This window comes from Toxoplasma gondii, chromosome XI, assembly GCF_000006565.2.
Source record: "Toxoplasma gondii ME49 chromosome XI, whole genome shotgun sequence".
In the NCBI taxonomy this organism is placed as follows: Eukaryota; Apicomplexa; class Conoidasida; order Eucoccidiorida; family Sarcocystidae; genus Toxoplasma; species Toxoplasma gondii.
In genome coordinates, this window is record NC_031479.1 from 1,212,628 (window position 1) to 1,228,131 (window position 15,504).

Sequence of the window (15,504 nt, forward strand, 5' to 3'; positions counted from 1 at the left end):
CTTGGCGGGCATTTCGTCGAAACGTTCTGTGCTTGAACTTTTCCCTGGCGAAAAACGCGTTCTATCGTTCCCTAGAGCGTCTGGGACAACTATCAGACAAGGAACAATATGTGACGCGTTGACGGCCAGACTCGTGAAAAAATGTGAGTGACACTGAGGAGTGAGATTCGCCCAACTTCGTGAATTTTCAACAAAACCGGGAAATGGAACAGAGTAGCAAGGTTTCAGATTCAGCTGTTTTACCTGGCTGTAATATTCCGTGAAAAAGTTGACTAACATGTTTTTTCCGTTTGTTTAACCCTGACGCAATCTCCTCTAAACAAAGCGAAGTTCCTCCTTTTATTCTGGTTGGAAAGGATCTTCTGTATCTTTTTTCCATGGTAGATTCCTAATCGGATGTGGACTGACCAAGAAAACACGCCTTCAGACACCGTTGTAAAGTGTTGATTACTGCAGGTGGTCGTCGCGCTTCTCTCGTGGCAACATGGTACCTGATGGAAACGGCACTGAAACTTATCTCTCTAAAACGTGTCTGTCCGTGTTCCCTCATAAAGCTTCTTTCGTAGCTGGGAGTGCGTCGATGGTGGAACGAAAAGCACGTATTTCCTACCCAGAGTTCGTGTCTAGGACTTTGTACGTCTTTCGCGTCTTTTGCTTCCTTTCAGGTCGATAAAGTGCGCGGAATGTGTTCCTCCCGATAAGCTACCCAATCCGACCTGCGGCCCTTTTTCCTTTCAAGACAAAGATACGTTCAAGTGCCTAGAGCGAACCGCAAGGAGACTCATTTGTAAGTGTGTAGAGCCGGTATTGCCCTGCGGCAAAACGACACAAAACGTGACGTATTGTATTCTTGTAGCGGGTGCGTCGCACACCGTAGGTACACTTTCTGACACGAGATATTGACCTCATATGTGAATAAGCAACGGTTCAAGCATACACGCGCGTTTGTCTGCCTGCTCAAACTTACTTGTATCACCTTTACGTGCAAGTCTGTATGAAAGGTAGCAGCTGGTGCCATGGTCAGTTGGATGACGATTGGTACTGGCAAAGCCGTTTTTGCATCTGTTCTGTCGTCTTTTCGCAGATGATATAGGTGCCGCGCAGAATATGTTTTTCACTTATGTTCGCCCTACTGCCCAAAGAACGCGCATGTACAAGAGAAGCTGTAAAGCTGCTCGACTGCTAGCGAACTGCCAAGCCTGTCGAGCATTCCTCACAAAATCGGCTGGAGAAATCTGTAAGTCAACGCATGAAACGCTATCCGCTTCAGCACCGCTAGCTTACGGATGCCCACCAACTTAAAAGTGCCTGCCCTCGAAATGTGACGACAAAAATCGATTTTTCTTTCCGTTTGTGCCGTTGAGGATGATACAGCAGTCACGGCACGATATCGAATCCATGATTTCACTGTCCGTGCCTTCCTTTTCTGTTCCGAACATCGTCTCTTGAAGACTTCACACCGGGTTTTTGCGGCTTTTTTCTCCGTCTGCAGTGGTTCTTAGGATGCAAGTTGTTATCAACGGGACCTGGGAGTATGTATTAAAGAAGAAAAGAGAGGCAAAAGAAGAGGAACACCAATCCCTAATTCCGGAAGAAAACGGCAGCCACCTCCAAAACAGGTTGACAGCGACTGGCGACCTTACATATGAACAACAAAATGGCCCACGAGAGAATCCGGAGGCACACCGAGAAGAAACTCAAATACCATGTTTACGCAACGGTACAAGTGGGCAAATAATCACAAGCATGGCATCTGCCTCCGGAGGAGAAAAGAAATTAGACAACTGGAAGAGATGTAGACTAGAACGGGAATTGCTTCGCAACCTCTTGAAGCTTCACACTCTTGACCCCGCCCCTCCGCCCTGCTGCCGCAATAGGCAGCAAAGCGACGGCAAGACAAAAATTGATCTTTCGACTAGTAGAAAAGGGGAAAACGACCTGCTTCTCCTCTATCTAGGCGACCAGGCTATTGCAGGCTATTTGGTAAGAAGTAGTTAGACACCTCGAACGAAATGGAAAAAGATACGGCGTACTTGGTGAGGATGACAAACACGGGGTTCTGCTAGAAGGCTGACGCCCACAGATTTCCTAGACAGAGGCTCGAAATGGTCTTGAGAGATTGTTTACTGACGTAATCGTGCAAAGAGCGTCCGAAGAAACACAGCATGGTCCCCTCTTGCATGCACCTACAGTTACCTATCGATGTACAGAGCGATCACTGCGGATACAACTAAAGCCGTGTACTTTGTCGGGCACCTGGCGGGTATCCATAATTGTGTTAAGCCTCAACGGTGCATGCCAAAGCATTTTCCTTCAAAAGCAGGTGTTCAAATGTATCAGTTGAAAGACGCCCACAGCTTCCTGCCCTCTAAAAGTATCTTTTTGTTTGTGACCGCCTTCCCTTTAAGCGATTCGCCGCAGTCCAGTTTGCACACTCGCGCGAGAACCGGTCGATGAAAGAGCGAAAAACTTGACTATATCACGATGGACTTCCTGTTTGCTTGTTTTTCCAGATGTAGAGTATTTGAGAGGATACAAAAAGTTGTCTCTTTCGCCTCTGTTACATGTACCCAAAAAACGGTGTAGGGTTCTAAGTGAACACGCTTCCCTATCCCTTGCCACCACTTCTCGCGGTACGATACAGATCGTTTGCCGCTGTCTTCTTCTTCAAACGCATACATGCTGAAAATGAAGCCAAAAGGTTCCTTCCGACCCTCTTTGCATTGTTTGTCTGAGTTTTACTGCATCACATTCCAGGAAGCAGTCCGAGATCGAGCGACAAAAGAACTCGATCTGGTCACAAACGAAGTGGCGTTCAGTTGCATGAATGGGAAGGGAGGCGAGGAACTTTTTGAATGGAACAGCGCCGAGAGCCGAAGCAGAGAGACAGCGTTCCTGCAGCGCGGAGACGACTCTAAAAAGGCAGAGGAAGGAAACGGCGGAGACCGTCGAGGGGAAAACGAGGGCCAAGAAAAAGAAGGGATGTCAGGGACGGAGGTGAGTAAGGGTGAAGTCGGAGTGAGCTTTGGTTGGTCCTCGAGTCTTCTCGGGAGCCGTCACGAATTGAACAGAATAATGAGAAGCAATACCTCTATGAGCGATGCTGTCGAAACAAACGGGCGACTAGGGAAGCTCGTGGCATCTGAAGGATACACCTAAGCAGAGAAGACCACGCAGGAAAACAGGAGACTAGAAACACTGAGTCTTTCTCCTTCGCGTCTAGAAGAAAAAGAGTTTCCCAGAGGTGCTGACCGGCTGGCATTCTGTTGATGCTTCTTCCTGTCGTTTTTCAAGGGGGGAGGCAGAGTGAGGCAGCCCAGATCTCTTGTTGATCCTTGGTATGAGCGAGTTCTGGTGGAGATTCTTGATCACCTGAACCTGGCGGATTTCATTTGCACCTTATGGTCCGAGAGCTGTGTCGCTTTGAGGGAACGCTTGACCGACAGAAAGCGAAAGAGTCAGTCCAAGGTACGGTTCACATCGATTCAACCAGATACTTGGTAGTCGTATGGGACTACTTCTAGAAATCCTGCACATAAAGATGTGTGCGCTGATATGCGCAAATGTGTCTACATGCGAATAGGCGCCGATCTATCCATATATATATATATATATATATATGCAAGCACATGCATATGCACACACACATTTGCTTCTGAGTTGTATATGTGTGCGGATGCACCAAGTCACCTGTACAAACATGGACATTGACTCGCCTACTTTTCTACGTAGACCTCGGTGGAAGCACACGCGCCTTCGACTGTACTCGTATGCATCTACACAAATGTGCACGTGTACAATAAGTCAAAGACCTAAGGACTTGCATTCGCATCTGTGCATAGACATAGAATTATCCCCATGTTGCTTGCGAAAAGTGCATCGTCTCAAACACGTTTCCCCTTTTGTGGGCTGGCTTCTTTTTCGGCAGGACATCGTTGAGTGCCTGGATCAAAATTGCCCGTGGTTCTCTGGAGAGTTTGCCCGGTCTCGACGGCTTCATCGAGAACGCGTGGGAGTGTTGCAGTCGTTGAGGCAAGCGTTGTGACTTTGTCATATCCCAAAAGCGCTTACCGTCATTTCCGCCCCATACCCTCCCTCCGTTTTTTTCTGTTTCTCAGCAGTCTACGCTAGTCTATGCTACTTTGCTTTGAAGCCGCGGCGACTTTATTTTAAAGCCGCGACGTCATCATGAATTTGTCGACTGCGTGGTCTGCACACCTGCCACACAAAAGTTGTAAAGCGTACCCATGCCTCCGCAAGTCGAGTAAGCCTGCAATTTATGCCACTACCGGACTGGTTCTATGCTTACACTCAACAAGCAATGTTACTGACTACAGCTTCCAAGCGAACACGGACGCACTGCAGTCGTTTTTCTCGTTTCTCTGAAATACGCGAACTGACGTAGGGCACACAATCACGATTTACTGGCGTCCCAAGCAAGAGGCCGATTAGTGCCTCCGTCACTCCCCAGCACCCTGCTTCGAGCAACAGCTTTTACGGTAGAACGTACATGCCTGTGCTTCGCAATGGATGTGGTGTGCAAGTTACACTGGATTTGCTGAGACAAGCGAGGAATGTCCTCTTCATCTGAACTCCATTGGATGGCTCACAGACTGCTCGCACAACTTATCGCAAGTTCTGCCGGTGCATAGAATTTTTTATATTTATCTGCCTGATCTTCCATATAGAGTTCCTCTACCGACACTAGTCATGCATGTATCAAGAAATAGCGTCTTTGTAGAGAGATGCGAATCTTCGAAAACGCGACGAAGTCCGAACACAAGTTGTGCTGAACGTAGGATAGTTCGGCCCGGTACAATTTGTATAGGCCTCTGCCCACCCAGAGACACACCCCCGTTTCAAACACCACCCAGAAGCTAAATCCATCTTCTGTTTTTGCTTCATCTTTTACGACCCTTTTAGTGCTCCCTTTTCGATACAGACCTGTTGCATTCCTTCGTTACTTAAAACAACATTTATTGTCTTCTCTTCCCTGCTTTCGTCTTCTCTTCGGGGATTCTTACTCTCTGCTGCCCTCCGGAGAACGAAGGGCTACTCATGTCCACCTGCGCATCTAAATGGATACTTGTATGTCCAACACTAACCTCCAGGCTAAAAAGTTCGTCTTCCTTGAAACACACTTCCCTTGTCGCAGGTATGTGCAACTCATTCTCTCTCGCTCTACGAAGATGCCCTTCCTCTGGCCTTCCAAAACGCCAGACTTTCGGGACAACAACCGACGCGAGGGTAAATCCACATGTGAGTTTTTTCTTTCAGGCACTCCACAGCCCCGTTGTTTAGCTCAAAACTCCACTTTTTTGGACAGTTACGTGAATGGGGAATCCCTTACTATGCCAAATGTCATCCCAGAGTCCAGGTTTCTACGCACCTTCACCCCCACAACAAACGTGCAAAGCACGCTCTTTTCTGCTTGTGCGGACCTGAGAACCCGTACCAAGAAACCTTCTGCACGATCGTCGCAATGCACACTTCCTGTTAATCCTTCGCCAGAATCTGCATGCCTTCTCTGTGGACACTCCGAGGGGACCTTTCTGCAGAGAGGGGTCGTGGGAAAAGCGGGGAAACCAACGCTCGGTTCTTCAGGACGTGCTACAGTAGAGGTGAGAGAAGGCAGCCCCGTTCCCAATCGCAACGAGAAAAGTTGACTGTATTCGCCACACAAAGCGCAAAATATTCAAGCACATGAAACAGGGACCCATCGCGTTTACGTTGCTTTAAGTGACGCGAGAGATCCTTTTCGCAGTTCCCCGCTCGTGGAGAGTCCCGATCTTTGTATATGCAGTCTCCACTGCGCGCAGTTTCTGTCTTTCCGTCCGTTTTTTCAACGGTTCCCTCCTCATAAAATACGCTCTTGCGATCGCCACACGTTTCTCTGCACACTAACCCCCGTCCGTGTTTCCATTGTTCTCGCTGCTCGGCTGCGGCATCTACTCTCCTCTCGACGGCGGACCTCTCCCGCAGCGGGGACTGTCGATAATGTGACTCTCCTGTTTCTCGAAACTGTTTTCAGGACTTTGGGCTTTTTTGGCGCTTGCAGTTGTGTCTGCATTCGAGACGGAGGAAACGAGCATTTGTTGCGTGCTCCCCTCGTTTCTCATCGCGGTCTTCCTATAGGGGAGTGAAAATCATCCCCCCTCGCGTTCGAGCGCACTCGACTCTTTTCCCTAAGAACAGCATGCTCGCGTCGCTCTTCCGCTTTTTTGGGTCCCCCTCCCCCGCGTTCTTCCTTTAGACTTCTGATTTCTTTTTTTCGCGGGTTTTCCGCCGTTTGTGGCTCCCATATTTCGCCTCAGCGCGAGAGACCGCTCCGGTGTCTCGACGTTCGCTGGGTGCCTGTCCAGTTTCTCTTGCTGTCTTGCTGAATTTTCTCAATTTTTTTTCAATATCTGGGTGTCTGACCTCCCAAAGGTGTTTTCTTCTTGAGTGTACCGCGAAGAACGTTCCGAAAGGCGACGACGAGAGCTGTTTCTGCCCAGACATCTGGGGTTTCCGCCGCCCGTTTCTGAGCATGCGCTCCACATAGGTCCGAGGCGTCTTTGGTTCGGCGTCTGCAGACCGATGAATGAATTCTTGTTTCAACAGAAAGACTCGTAGTCGGTGTTCCATTGTGGAGGATGCGCTTGCGCTGCCTTTGAGAGGAAAGCTCGTGTTTCCGCGGCGCAAGTCTCCACAGCGGCAACTATCGCCGGACGCTTCAATGCAGGCATCCCCCTAGACTAGCCGACGGCTTCCGTCTTTGCAGCCTCTGCTCGCCGCCTGGTTTCCCCCTCTGACTTGCGCGGGACCCCGTGAAACTCGCCTACAAACGTTCTCGTCGGGTGCTTTATAAACCGAAAGTTTCGCTGTGTCTGCGCGGTCACCGATGACGGCGGTAGCGTCGTCGGAGGTGCTCGGCCCCGCCCGGTCGGGAGCCTTGCCTTCCTCTCCATCCAAAAGCTGGTCTTCTCCGTTTATTTCTTCTTCCTACCTCCACAAACTCATTTTCCTCTACCTCCGCATCAATGCTGACGAAACGCTCTCGGCGAAACTCAGGCACTGGCCTTCGGTGTGCTGTCACTGCTCTTCCCGCGTTCGAGTTTCCCTTCCACATGCGGCGGTCCGCTCCTCTTCTCACGCGTCTTCCGTCTCTTCGTTGACAACGTGTGCGACTGGGAACAAGAGCGCATGCAGCTACTGCGGAGCCGGAGCCGGAGGGGCGACAGAGCCGATGGAGGAAACTGAGGACGCAGATTCAGCCGCCTCCCGGCACCCTTGCTGCTTCTGCTGCTGTGTGAAGGACCCCAAATGGACAGCCGAGGCAGACGCAGAGTTCTCAGCTCTGCGGGCGCATCTCCTTCAGTTTGTGGCGCGTAGCGAAGCTTCTCCAAACCCAGGGGAGACGTCGCCTGCCGGTGAGACGGCGGAGACAGAAACTCCAGGCTTCTCTCCATTGTCCAGTCAATCTACGGGGGAAAATCGAATGCACGCGAGTTCCAGAGACTGCTCTGCCTTATCGGCGCCTCTTTCTGGAGACCGAGCTAAGACCGACAAAAAAGGCGAGGAGACGGACGCCGGTGCCGGGGCAGGGCCGGAGACGAGTGAGCAGACCAGAGAACGCTTGGGCAGACTGCATGCGTATGCGGCGTCTGGACTACGCAAGGAGACGGAGACGCAAGGAAGCACGCTCGGCTCCGGACGGATCGAGGAAGAGCAAAAGATCACAGAGGACGAAACGAAGGGCCATCGAGGCGTCTCTCCACTGGAACAAGAGACCCTGTGCAGCGAGGTGGTTTCGCCCTGTGACTGCGAAGAGGAGGCAACGCCCGTCGAGCAGGTGGAAAGCGACCAAGTGACGCCTGCAAAACCTGCCTGCGTCCGGGACGCCAGTGTCTGTACACATGAGCAGACCAGGAACGACGACGGCGGCGTTCCAGACACGGAGGAAAACCGCGTTCAAGAAGAAGCGTCTGCTTTTTTCTCTGGAGAAGCGCGGAAGGCGGAGAGTTACAAACATTTTTCTGTTTGTCGAGGACCGCAGAGTCGCGCAACAGATGCTGAACTCGGAAGAACAAATGTCTCTCCTGCAGGCCGCTCAGAGACAGGACGAGGGGCGTTGCCTTCTGAGCAGGCAGACGCGCCGCCTTGTCCCCCCTCTTCCCCCGCGAGTTCGTTTCTTGCGGACTGTGTCTCTGGACGCCAACATGTCTCTCTGTCTCCTCTCGGCGTCTCTTCCTCGAGCGCGTGTCTAGACAGCGTCCCGGCGTATCACTGGAACGCGCTTCCTCTGGTCTTGCCCGTTCCATCTGCCTTTTCGTCTTTCCAGCACCTGGCAAGTCCCTGTGCGTCTCCGTCCTCTCCCGTGGCTTCGCCATCCTCTCCCGTGGGTTCGCCGTCTGCGAAGTCACTCTTTTTTCGACCGTCTCCGTCTTCAGGTCCGGCCGAGGAGACTCCCCCGCATGCGTCCTTCGCTCTCGCGCCAGTGGCTCCGTCGCCGCAGCTGTCTCCGTTCCCCGCGCGATCCGCATGCGCTCCGGGAGCTCCTGTGCGGATCTACGTGGACGGCGTATTCGACCTCCTGCACTCGGGGCACTTCAACGCGCTTCGCCAGGCTCGACAGCTGGGCGGGAAGTTGGTGGTGGGCGTCTGCAGCGACGCGGCGACTTTCGCGGCAAAGAAAGTCCGGCCTATCTACACGGAGACGGAGCGAGCGGAAATCGTTCGCGGGTGCAAGTGGGTCGACGAAGTGATCGTCGGGACGCCGTACGAGGTGTCTGTCCACCTGCTCGATCGACTGAACTGCGCCTTCGCGGCTCACGGCGACGATTGGGTGGTTGGTGCCGACGGAGAGGACGCGTACGCGGGACCTCGGCATGCGGGGCGCATGAAGATTTTTAAGCGCACCGAGGGGATCAGTACTTCGACGATTGTCTCGCGTCTCCTGCAGGCCACAGCTCACGTGGAGCAGCGCCATACACTCACGCCTCTCCAGGCTGAAGGCCAGCTGCTGGACGCTGGCGAAGTGCAGAGCAAAAAGCCGTTGAGGAGCCAGGCGGTAACGCAGCCGACCCGCGTGCAACGCTTCGCGAGAGACTCTCTGAGAGAACAGAAGGAGAACTTGCTGGCTTGCTCCTGCAAGAAGAAACGCGATAAGGACGAGGACGAGCGACGCCGAGGGCGAGCAGAGAGACTCGGGAAGAGGCGCGACGTCCACGCGGCGGACGCTCGCTCTCGGGACTGTTTAGACACCCGAGGAGGCGAAGAAGAAGAGCGGGGAGGCAGCGACGCGGCGTCTTCAGCGAATTTGTCGAGTTTCTTCTGCTCGTCGAGCGACGAGGGCGGCCGCAGCAACGGCGATAACTCGGCGCACAGAAGGAGACAGGAGTGGCGAGCGAGCTCAAGGGGGAGCGACGCGCGAGGCGTCAGCGTCGGAGACGGTGACGCGAGCCGGGAGACAGAAAGGAGAAGGGGAAACGTGGAGGAGCCGAGACAAAAGAAGTCCTGCTGCGCCGTTGGTGGCCGGCACCATCGACCGCGGAAGCCTCAAGACCCTGAAGAACGCAGAATGCTCATGTCGACGAAGCGTCTCCTGCAGTTCATTGGTCAACCGAAGCGTCCGAAAGCCGGCGGCAAAATCGTCTACGTCGATGGTTCTTTTGATGTCTTTCATGGTGAGACGAACTATAGGGCAAGTGCTGGCGATACAACGCATGTGGGGAGAAGAATAGCGAATGGTACGCTTTTTCGTCGACGTACGCTGGAGGACTAGTTCTTTTTAGGAACGAAAAGAAAGAAGGAACATGCTGTCCAAAGCCATGTCTGTCCATGGATGATGGTGGAGAGATAGACAGACGGGGGAGAGGCGGAGGCCAGCGTGCAGAGTCGGAAAACTCTTCAGAGAGAATGTGTGAGAGCGAAGAAGGGAGACGATTCATCAGGCGAGTTGGAGAATGCGCCACAGCGTATTCCTCTTTTGCCTTTTCTGTCTTTGCGTTTTTCTCAGTGGGTCACCTGCGCATTTTGGAGAAGGCGAAGCAGCTGGGAGATTACCTGATTGTCGGCATCCACGGTAAGACACGGCGAGAAGACCTGGACAAAGAGGTGACGCAGCTCAACGACCGGGGCAGACAAAAAGTCTGCGAGGAGGCGGCAGCCGAAAGAAACGTACAGAAGAAAAGAGAGAGGAGGGAAACCGAAGAGGCAGAAGAAGGGAAGGAGGTCGAAGAGATCGGAGAACATGAGGGTCACCCAGTGCAGCAACAGACAGAGAAATGAGATTCGACCCAGAAAAAAATACATGCGCGAGTGATGGACACTGCAGAGAAGCGAATCGAGAACAGATATCACAGAGATACATCTTCTTTTTTCCTGCATTTCCTTCGTTTTTCTGTTCCTTGACATTTTTTGCAGACGATGAGACGGTCTCGAGAATCAAAGGTCCCGGGTTCCCTGTCTTGAATCTACACGAGCGAGCACTCAACGTCCTCGGTCAGTCGTTCTGTCTTCTTCGCTGCATGCGCTTGGAAGCCACCGTACTCGTTCTGCGTGCGTCCGCAGTGTCTGTTGTGTCGACCGTGTGCAGGTGTAAACAGGAGGTCATTCTTTTTCGCGTCACAAAGGTTCCTCTACGTTACGATGTAGAACCGAGACTACAGCATATTGTCGCTCCAGCCAAACGCTCCTTCGTCGTCCTGTGTGTACATTGCTGCTTTGTACCGGAGGATGCGTTCTTCTTTCTGTCTCTGCAGCCATGAGAGTCGTGGACGAAGTCATCATTGGAGCCCCGTGGGTGATTCCACACTACATGCTGAAGCAGTTTCAGATCGATGTGGTGGTGCGCGGGAGTCGCATCGATTCGATCGCGTATCCGTTTTCTGGAGACGCGAGTGGAGAGGGGGCAGGAGAGCCTGAGGCGCAGGCGGGCAGAAGAAAGGAGACGGAGGGTCGAGACAGCTCCTGCTCCCTCGCAGTTCTCTCCTCTGGCGAGGAAGACGAGGACGCGGTCGATCCTTACCGCGTACCGAAGGAACTCGGCGTCTATAGAGAAGTGGAGAGCTCCTCCTCCTGGACAACCAGAGCGCTCGTGGAGCGCATTCTTGCCAACAGGGAGGCTCTGATGGCAACCATCGAAACCCGGTGCGTCAGGTCACAAACATACGCAAACGAGAACAACAGCATACACAGAATATATATATATATATATATATATATGATTATATATAAATGTTTACACATGTATATGCTTTGAGAGAGGAAAGTGTGGCGGCACTATCTGTGGGGGAAACCTTTGGTCCTGGTGGTTGTGTAGAGCGTTTCGGCGAGCGCCTGTGCGGCTTTTTTCTCAGAAGGCGCTCCGTGTGTGTTGCTGTCTTTGCATGCAGATGCTCCAAGGAAGCAAAGTTCTGGCGCGAACAAGAGCAGGGACAGATGGTGTCTCTGACAGAACTCTGAGGAACAGAGATGTACGGAATGACTTCAGAAAACAAAGAGAATGGATTGATGAACGCGGCGGCGTGATACGCGACTTTGTCAAGTTTTGGTTCTCTCCGTTTCGTTTTCCGGTTCCGGCGTTTCTCTGCTGGGTCCGCGTTTGTCGGGGGGCTACGTCCACAGGAAGTCTGCAACGACAGAGCTCCTGCGTGCGTTTCCAGTTTCGTCGATTTCCCTTTGTTAACGTCGTGGGCTTCTTTTCTCATCAAGGGAGAGAGAGAAGGCAAGGGGTGTGCGGCGCGCCTCAACGAATCGCGAGAACAGCCGCGCCGGACGTCGCTTCAGGGAGGATTGTACGGTGGAAGTTAACTGTGGGGAGGGAGGAAGCATCCACGCAGAAAATTGGAAAGCCGTTCGCAATTCATGCTTTGCTCGGCCGTCAGCGGTCTTAGCGAGCTGAGGCGCCAACTTGATCAATTCGTCGATCGACTCTCTCTCTTCCGCCGACGAATATGCGCAGAATGCACTCATGAACCGACTAGAGAAGCAGGAACATCGAGGTCTTGTGCTATCTTCCACTTTCGCGATTCCAAGCCAAACCAGACAGATTCACAGAATCACGCACCTCTGCACATAAGTCGACTCTTGCATTTTTCTCTCGCTCTCTCTCTCTATACATATATGTATCTATGCATATGTATGTATTGTGCATGTATTGTGCATGGGCGATACTCTTTTGTTCTCTCTCGTGCGTCTCTGGGCGTTTTTTTGTATAGGTGTGCCTTGTGTTGCACTCGTCTTCTGTCTGATGGTGCGCATTCGGGAGCAAAGTTCGGAGGTTCTGTCGGCTTCCGCGCAGTTTCAGTGGGAGACCATCGGTTGGCAACATCTTGTGGAAGTCTCTCTTCCTCTTTCTTCCCCTTCGTCTGCTTCCAGGGCAGGAAGAAGGAAAAACTTTTTGAAGCAGCACCGGATGCAGTGTCGGCGTTCCCGTTGACTGCACAAACGACGGAACGTAGCGACTCCGTGTCCATGCCAGGCAAAGACTTACTGATGCTCCAACATCCGCGCATGCATATATCATATATATATATATATATGTATATATACATGTGCAGATGCGTGCTTATGCCTAGAGGTCCAGGATTTTTGGTGACTTTGGACTCGTCCCGGCCTCACACCGTGTCGGGAAGTGATTTGGCTAAGGTCGGGGGCCGCGTTTTGTGATCGGACAGAACACCGGTTTTCGGCCGTACGTACACATAAATTTGTATAGACATGTGTGTGTTTGTGTTCACATGAGGAAGGGTCGTGTAGCTGTGCCATGTAGAGTTTTTTCCACTTGTGCGTGAAGGGGGTGGCTCTGTTCGGTCGACGAGTGCGCCGTACCATTGTCCTTGCCGGTCTTCTTCGGCCCAAAGACGGGGGCGACTTTACACGAGAGTCTTGAATGCGACGAGACTCTCAAGGTGTGACCAAGGCGCTTGGTCCGAACCCTCCGCGTTTCGTTGTCTCGCTTGTTCCCTTGTAATTTTCTTCAGTCTTTCTCGCCGTCTAACGTGCTTCCGTAGGGAGAAAACGCGCGTCCCGCACTCCCATACGCGTGTGCCTGCGTATGGGTGTATGCAGACAGGTATGCCTCAGAACGATCGACGTATTTCAAGTATATACATATATATATATATATATATATATATATATATGCATGCATATGTGAACATATGTGTGTGTATGTATCTCGAGGTGGATACGCGTATGTAGAGAACGGGCTGTCCTGGATACACTTGCCGTCCTTCCACATGTTCTGTGAGCGCGCTCCAAGGGTCTGGTCCAGATGACGGTGGTTCGACCTGTCTTCCGGGGTGCCCCAGTCTAGCCGGTACTTCGCTCTACGTTCTTTTTCGAGTGGTTTCCCCACGCAAGAATTGCGACGGAGAATCACGGGAGTGGAACGGAGTCGTGGAGAAAGGCGTTGAAGGCCAGCAGGACTTCTTGACGCGCTCTTCAATCCTGCTCGTTCGCCTTCACAAGATAATTGAAATGTGAAAAGGGGCACCCGCATGAACAGCAAGCGCAACAGAACGAAGCAAAGACAGGAAATCGTGTTTCGGGAAAGAGGGGAAGTTCCAGGGTCCGTTGGGGGGAGACATGTTTTTCCACCTCCGCGTTTTTTACCGCCTGAGGTCTGAAGAAGACCGAGTTCGCGTTTCATATTTAACGTGCCAGCGTGCTCGGCTTTCTCCATAGAGAAGTCGGTGCCCCTGCAGCGTGTCTTTTTTTCCACGGAGTTTGGTTTTTGTGTACGCTCCCACTTTCTGCCGGTTCTCCGTTTGTCGCCAAGAAGTGTGTTTTTCAGTGTTTCGCGTCTTCTGCAATAGGACGCTTCGCTCGTTTTCGTGAGAGCGTGAACTCGAACGACGTCCTTTTGTGTACTTTCCAAGCACAAGGAACGAGTTTCAGTCTCTCCTTCTGTTGCTCCGAGCCCGCAGCTCACTCAACTGAGAACGAGAATCCGTCTTTCGCTCCACCTACACAGTTTCTGTACTTGTCCTTTGGCCGAGGCTTCAAACATAATAGACGACTGAGAGAACCACGGACTCGCAAACACAACAGTGCGCAGGCAGTGAAGCAGTGACATGGACCTTCCTCTTCCTTTGCTTTTTACTTACGCATCTGGAGCGACGGCCTCAGTGTTTTGTTGCGTTCCACGATTCCGTCTTCCAAGTAAACTACATGCTGAAACGAGCGACTGAAACTAGTTTTACACACTTCCTCCGTAGCAAAGTTGGTAAGGGTCTGGTATATACCGTTCAAGTGCGTGCGCCCAGCGCCAAAGGATCGCGTGTGTGTGACTTTCTCAAGTGATATGGAATCGGTAGGCAAAAAAATTTGGAATCAACGAACCTGACTTCACTTTCGGGATAGACTGTGGCTCTCTTTTCACAACCGAAGAGCAATCCTTGATTTCGGTTGGCAAACTCGTCTGTCTTCTGTGCGCAATTGAATTATCAAAAAAGCTTCCTAGGTTCTCAACAACGCTATCCAGCTCAGCCGGCACTGCGTACCGTAAATCGACAGTTTCCCCTGGACATAGAAACGGCCATACAAAACAAGTTAGTGCAACGGCTGCGGGATTCACCGGAAATCACACCGCACACAGAGGACCTGGCATTCCACAGTGTGTTGAAATCCTAGCTGTGGCTCGTTCAACAAGGGAACGCGTAATGTTCTACATATGACATTTCGATGAAATCCCAGAGTCGAGTCAGTTTCGCTTCTTCACCCACGTGGGTGCGTTTTCGACCGGGACAGCAGGGAAGACAAAACGCAGTCGTTTTCCGGTCTCGACAGTGCTCACTCTTGCTACTATAGGAGATGCGCTGGAAAAGCAAAGGGATGGGAGGTGCATGTAGGTGGATGCGGTTTTAAGGGTGTTCACAGTAGTCCTTTGTTCACTTCAACATTTCAAACCCTTCAGGTGTGTCGTGCTGAACATCCACAAGCATAACCGATGCTCTCACTTTGAAAATCTTTCTTGTGTGCACGCCCACAACTGAAGTCCCGGTGTCGACAACTTCATGTGATTGCGCATTCATCGCGTGTTTTTTTGCCGCTGGGGAACCCTGCGACAGTCACTACGGGCTTGTGGAACAAATGGAACACCTCGCGCCTTTCCAGAATACAGAGCCTTTTCAGTCTTTCAGGTTCCTTCGTGATTGCTTGTTCGCTAACTGGTGCCGTACTCTACGCGTACCACATTTCTTGTCTTTTCCGGGTTCAAGATCGTCCGCTACGTGCCGCTCCACTCTTGCCTGACCCAGGTTGATTTTCGGACGTTTTTACAGCGACGTTCCTGCTGTATTGAACTGTTCCACTTGTTCTTTCAAACCATCTTCGAAACAGGTTCCTCAGCGGTTGAAAATACCCAGGTGACCTTTCAAAGTACCATCAGGTCCGCCCTAGTGTCTGCCGGGCGTTTCGAGTCCTTTGCATATTTCTGGCACTTTACCCATAAATCATCACCTTGCCCAACTTGTGGGGACCCCACCGTGTGTAGTGTGTTTTGAAGGCTGATCA

At 51.9% G+C, this 15,504-nt stretch overlaps 2 protein-coding genes across 2 annotated transcripts; both read left to right on the top strand.

Moving 5' to 3' along the window:
• The first annotated feature begins 28 nt into the window (after positions 1 to 28).
• TGME49_310275 (hypothetical protein) lies at positions 29 to 4,430 on the top strand. The gene is made up of 7 exons (XM_018782620.1): positions 29 to 143; positions 666 to 787; positions 1,085 to 1,237; positions 1,493 to 1,983; positions 2,758 to 2,997; positions 3,295 to 3,468; positions 3,929 to 4,430. Coding segments are annotated over exons 1-7 (1,299 nt in total). The 5' UTR covers positions 29 to 141; the 3' UTR covers positions 4,046 to 4,430.
• Positions 4,431 to 5,832: 1,402 nt separating this feature from the next.
• Positions 5,833 to 14,045, top strand: TGME49_310280 (Phosphoethanolamine-cytidyltransferase). Its single transcript, XM_018782621.1, has 6 exons — positions 5,833 to 9,668; positions 10,001 to 10,066; positions 10,408 to 10,485; positions 10,746 to 11,133; positions 11,379 to 11,459; positions 13,171 to 14,045. The coding sequence occupies exons 1-5, from the start codon at positions 6,884 to 6,886 to the stop codon at positions 11,446 to 11,448; spliced, it is 3,387 nt and encodes a 1,128-aa protein (XP_018635572.1). The 5' UTR covers positions 5,833 to 6,883; the 3' UTR covers positions 11,449 to 11,459; positions 13,171 to 14,045.
• Positions 14,046 to 15,504: the final 1,459 nt, after the last annotated feature.